This window comes from Colias croceus, chromosome 12, assembly GCF_905220415.1.
Source record: "Colias croceus chromosome 12, ilColCroc2.1".
Lineage (NCBI taxonomy): Eukaryota > Metazoa > Arthropoda > Insecta > Lepidoptera > Pieridae > Colias > Colias croceus.
Genome location: NC_059548.1, coordinates 3,596,828 through 3,601,954, shown reverse-complemented (window position 1 = coordinate 3,601,954; position 5,127 = coordinate 3,596,828). Strand labels below are relative to the sequence as shown.

At 31.1% G+C, this 5,127-nt stretch overlaps 1 protein-coding gene across 4 annotated transcripts; it reads right to left on the bottom strand.

Annotated features, from left to right (window-relative positions):
* Nucleotides 1–666: 666 nt before the first annotated feature.
* LOC123696041 (replication protein A 70 kDa DNA-binding subunit-like) lies at nt 667–4,503 on the bottom strand. Of its 4 annotated transcripts, none has more exons than XM_045642037.1 (9): nt 4,377–4,503; nt 3,784–3,928; nt 3,466–3,625; nt 3,157–3,346; nt 2,929–3,035; nt 2,223–2,374; nt 1,586–1,844; nt 1,311–1,505; nt 667–1,018 (listed from the first exon to the last, which is right to left on the bottom strand). In XM_045642037.1, the coding sequence occupies exons 2-9, from the start codon at nt 3,834–3,836 to the stop codon at nt 908–910; spliced, it is 1,227 nt and encodes a 408-aa protein (XP_045497993.1). In that variant the 5' UTR covers nt 3,837–3,928; nt 4,377–4,503; the 3' UTR covers nt 667–907. The 4 variants fall into 4 exon arrangements, with proteins under 4 accessions (XP_045497993.1, XP_045497996.1, XP_045497995.1 ...); XM_045642040.1 differs by having other exon boundaries at nt 3,169–3,346; XM_045642039.1 differs by lacking the exon at nt 4,377–4,503 and adding an exon at nt 4,100–4,367.
* Nucleotides 4,504–5,127: the final 624 nt, after the last annotated feature.

Below are 5,127 nucleotides of genomic sequence, written 5' to 3'. Positions count from 1 at the left end.
GTTTTTGTTTTATTTCCCAATGTTCCATATTTACATATTGATAAATGATAGCTAAATGTTCGACACAGCTCCGGCAGGGTAGATATTTCTTTTTTTTTTTTAATATTTCATCAGTTATTATCACATAAGCGGAGAATATTCAACGAAAAACAAGGTGAAAATCGGTTCAGCTGTACTTGAGTAGGTATTGAGATGTAGACGGTTGATGTTCGAATGTTTGTTATTTATTAGCTCATAAATAACAAACATTACACAATTGGGCGTTTTTCCATTACCCGGCCCGGTGAGTGGTACAGTACTGATATGACAATTCATATAAATATGCAATTTTGCCGGGCCGGCAAAAGTGGGAAGCTTGCTACCCCGGCGACGGCGACGGCGCCGGCAGGACTCAATGCCGTGCCGGTGCCGGGCCGGGTAATGGAAAAACGCCCAATTATTAGCTCACAAGGTATTTATCAGCTTGCAATAATTATTCATCTTAAGATTTTTGATGTAGAAGTTTTTCTATATTATAAACCTTCCCCGAACAACATCGAAGACAAAAATATTATGAATGGCCAATTCGGTCCAGTTGTTAATGCGTGTTGCTGTGACTATCGGAAATAAGGATTCATTTTTATATGTATAAAGTATAAACCCAAAGAGGCAAATAAAACAAACAAAATCGATGTATAAAAATATATTTCAATAAAAATATAGTTATTTTACATAGTAATTAATATTCAACGTTAGTAAATAATTTTTTTATCACAGATTATAAATGTGACACATTTAGTAAATTTTTCAGTCTTATTTATTATATACCTAATTCGTAATAATAAGCGTTCTACATTAATTCATATATCTATTAGGTATATGACATGTAAACTTATGTGGACAAAATTATAATATATTGAAAAATTTATTAAATGCCGACATTGCATAGCGCCGTGATACTGCGCACGAGTCTCGCGTTCGCGTCCTTGTAGTTCACGGGCTGCGCGTTCATCACTATTGTCTTCAGACGAACTTCATCCTGTCAACATTATTGCATTATAAAAAAAAAACATCTTAAGTAAATCATTTGTTTATTTTGATAAGAGTTTAATATAAATGAAAAACTTAACAGTTAACTTGAAAGTGCCTTCAACGTAGAAAATCAACTCATATCAGATCATTAAAATAATACTTCGGCAAGCTATTAGGCAGGAAATTGCGTGTAAAAAAAAAAAAAAAAAAACTCAATCATAATGAAATATATCTGATGGCCTTCTCTTACGAAAACTGTTATATCACTATATAGATCTGTGGTTATATCAAATACTAACATGAAAATATTCCTTGCGTGTTTGGAATTTGAAAACGAATGTCTTATATTGGATATCTTCGAACATATTTGCGTATTTGTTTCTATTACAATTTAGCATATCTACGATATCGGCTGTTTTTCTCCCGATCAACTTTTCAGCAATGTCGTTAAATGAAGTTATTTCTTGTTCACCCGTTGGATCCGACACATTAGCCTGAAAAAACAATGTTTAACATACCTACTTAGCTGTATATTACATTATTGTTTGTTGGATGTTTTCAATTTTAAACTTACACAAAATCTGAACCGGTGAACGAAATTGGAATAATTTCTTTTGCACTTTTCGCAGTAATACACATTATCACGTTCAACCATTTTCTTATAACAGTGTTCTGTAGGGCACGCCTTGTACAAGGCGTTAGATGAAAAGATTACATTTATAACGCAGAGGCAGAAATAATCATCGCAATTGCCGCTATACACTCTATTTACAACTTCTGCTAGTGTTATCCATTCCCGTTTTCCGTCTGAGTTTACATTGAAACTGTGTACTCTGAAAGTACAACATGCACTTTGATTAGTCGAGAGATATTTTAAGCTTTTCTGTATCTTTATACTTATTTCACTATCTACGTATTATTAATTAAGTATTATACAAAATATGTACTGCGCAGCAATGACCAGCTCCGCAGAGTTTGTCTCTTAACGATAAACTCAAAAACTACTGCACCGATTTTATTTCTGTTTTTAGTTTTTAACCAATGGTTAGCATGATTCGAGGAAGGTTTATGATTTACCAGGCTTTTGTGCTTATTTTTGAATATATTAACGACAACACATATATTTGAGGATGAGGTGTAGATCAGTTTATTTATATAGGTAGAGACTAGAGTCTATTCAATAACTAATATATTTTATGATTAGGCCTTACCCAGATAAATTTTCGATGCCTATATTAGCACCACCATTATCGTACCAGATTCTGAGTTTGTGTGCTTCGGGCGACTCAGGGTTGTATTGTAATTTTGTGGCTTTCGTACATAATAGGAACCTCTTGCCTTTGAATTCTGTGAGACGAGCTCCCTGTAATAGTTAGATATAAATACGTATTAATTACGAGAGAAATCTATTAAATGAATAACATAAATTATATTAATACCAAATACTAAATTGGGACCTAAAGAATAACAAAAATAGACTGTAAGTATATTCCGAATGCTGTAGTTTTAAACGTTATCTAGCTTAGATGCATAACTGAGTTCGACTCACTTTGATGGCCACTACAGGGTTTGCACTTCCTCTATGGTTTGCACTGCCATCGAATGTTAATGCATCCTCATTCCAAAGTGTTAAAATAATCTGTAAAAAATAGCATTTAAATTTTAACATTGAGAATGGATGGTAGGGGTAAAGAAAGACTAACTATAATATGTATAACTTCGAAACTCCGAAGGTATTTATCGAAAGGCAAGCAATTAAAATTATGGTGGCGCTGCTGTAGAAAAACAGTAGGTAAAGACCTAAAGAAAGCGCGAAACTAACATCGACTAGTCCTAAAAGCATTTAACATATCATAACTTATATGAAAGTATTGTTTAACTTACATTTTTTTAACAATAATTAATATGAAAACTTACGGCAGCGGAATTATCAACAAGGATGACGCGCCTCTTTTTTATAGGTTGGCCGGTTCGATCGTTCACTTCTTCTATATCATCTGCTAACTTGCAAACACCGATTACATCTAAATCAAATATTATTTAACAGAACCAAGTATTAAATATATGTTAAGGAATTTCAATTATCTAAATACACATCATAGTAGGTCATATTATCATCATAATAGTTACCTAACCATTAGTTACCTAAGTAATTACCTATTTCAGATCCTATACTCGTATTGGCGATTACAATGATTGGTGTGTATTTTAATTTATGCTCACATCTTTCTACCACAGTATTTTGCATTAATGTTATATAATACTCATGTAATTTATCGTACCCGGGTTTGCTTCTTTCCAGTCTAAAATTGGTGATATAATATAACTCATGAACCTGAAAATATATAATAATATGCTATTATTAATAATTTATGGATATAATATGTTAAGGTAAATTGTATCGAAAATAAAATGAGGATATATAATATATATACCAACTAACTATAATATTACCTCAAACTTAGAGAAGAATCTTTCAGCATTGTTATCAAAAGCTGTGGCACTAATTTTCCCACTTTCATCGGCCAGAATCAAACTGAAGTACTTTCCATTACTTTTGGACTTAGTGCAGGCGATATCTTTTTTATTTATAACACGCACTTTTATCTTCATCCTGTTAAGAGTAACACAGATTGTATGTACCAAATCATTAAAAGTACCTTTTGATACCTACTGTATAATTTTTAATGTAATTTTTTGTCAATTTTTACCTTTGGCTATATCACCTATATCAACGCTATACAACTTTTAGCAACTGACAAGATTACTTACATAGACGGAGAAAAGCGGAGGCGGTTGATTGGAATATTATTTTCAAGGTTCATTATAGGTAGTATTTTCAGATGCCTTTATCTATGACGCTGGTCCTGTATTCATGGGTGTTGGCATTAATAAACTACTTGCTATTTTCACTTATCTAAAACAGTAATATCAATGAAATAAAATGTAATTAATAACTTGTATATAGATAGGTACCAATATCTTTTAATCTAAAATTATAATGATCTAGGTAGGTATTGTGATTGTACTTATCTTTTTTTATTAAAGTAGGTACCTTACAAATATAATTCTGTTTAAATGTACTTACCTATACGATGTGAATTTACCTCTATAAACATTATTCAGAGGAAAGATTTTGTTTTTTTGTAGGTACCAAAAAGCCAGAAACTACTGAACCGATTTTGATATTTTCATGGTGAGCCCAAGTTAGCATTTAAAAATTTGATCATTATTTTAATTGTAATTCTTATAAAGAGACACTTATTGTTATATATAAGTTCATATAATTATAATTAATAAGCTGTCCTGAATTATTGCATTCCAGTATCTGAATTAATATAAAATAGTATATACAATATTTTTACCCAGCTTTTAACGTATTTGTAACACTTTTCAAACAATATTTAAATACTTGAGTGCAGACAAATGGGTGTGGACTGGTGGTAAACTAAAAGATAACCTTAGTATTCAGATAGTAACGTAGGTATTGAAATGTATGACGCATCAAAACCAACTAATTTTAGTAGACACCGAGCATAATATTATATACACAATTATATACTATACAGTATTGGTTATGCGAGTTCCACTATTATTAACTGTGAAACAACATTTACATTGGAACGGTCGAGATGGCGCTCTTACTATTTTTTTCAATTTTACACAAATTAATAAAGCAATATTTATATACCTATAATATTATATAGTTAAGTGTTCTTTTTTATTTTTGTAATGCGTGTATATGAGGGTTTTCCAATTTCATAATATTATGCTATTAAATAATATAGACAAAAGGAAAAGAAACCTGATTTCGGAGAAGAGATTCATGAGAGCTTCGTCTTCTCCAGATCAAGAATACAATATCAATTATCAAGTTATAAGGTTTCTAATTTTCCAAATATTTGTTTTGTCAAGCTTATGTAAACCACAAAAAGTGTAGGTACTAGCAGTCTGCATAATGTACGTATACAAAGAGTGTAATAGCACTATTTTTATCAAATTCCAATTATTATGGTCTTTTATGCTCCCCTTGAACTAGCTTATATAATAAATGCGAAATCAGTTATTAGTTAAGTTTAACGTTAACAACTACTGTTTTAACATAAAGAGATATTA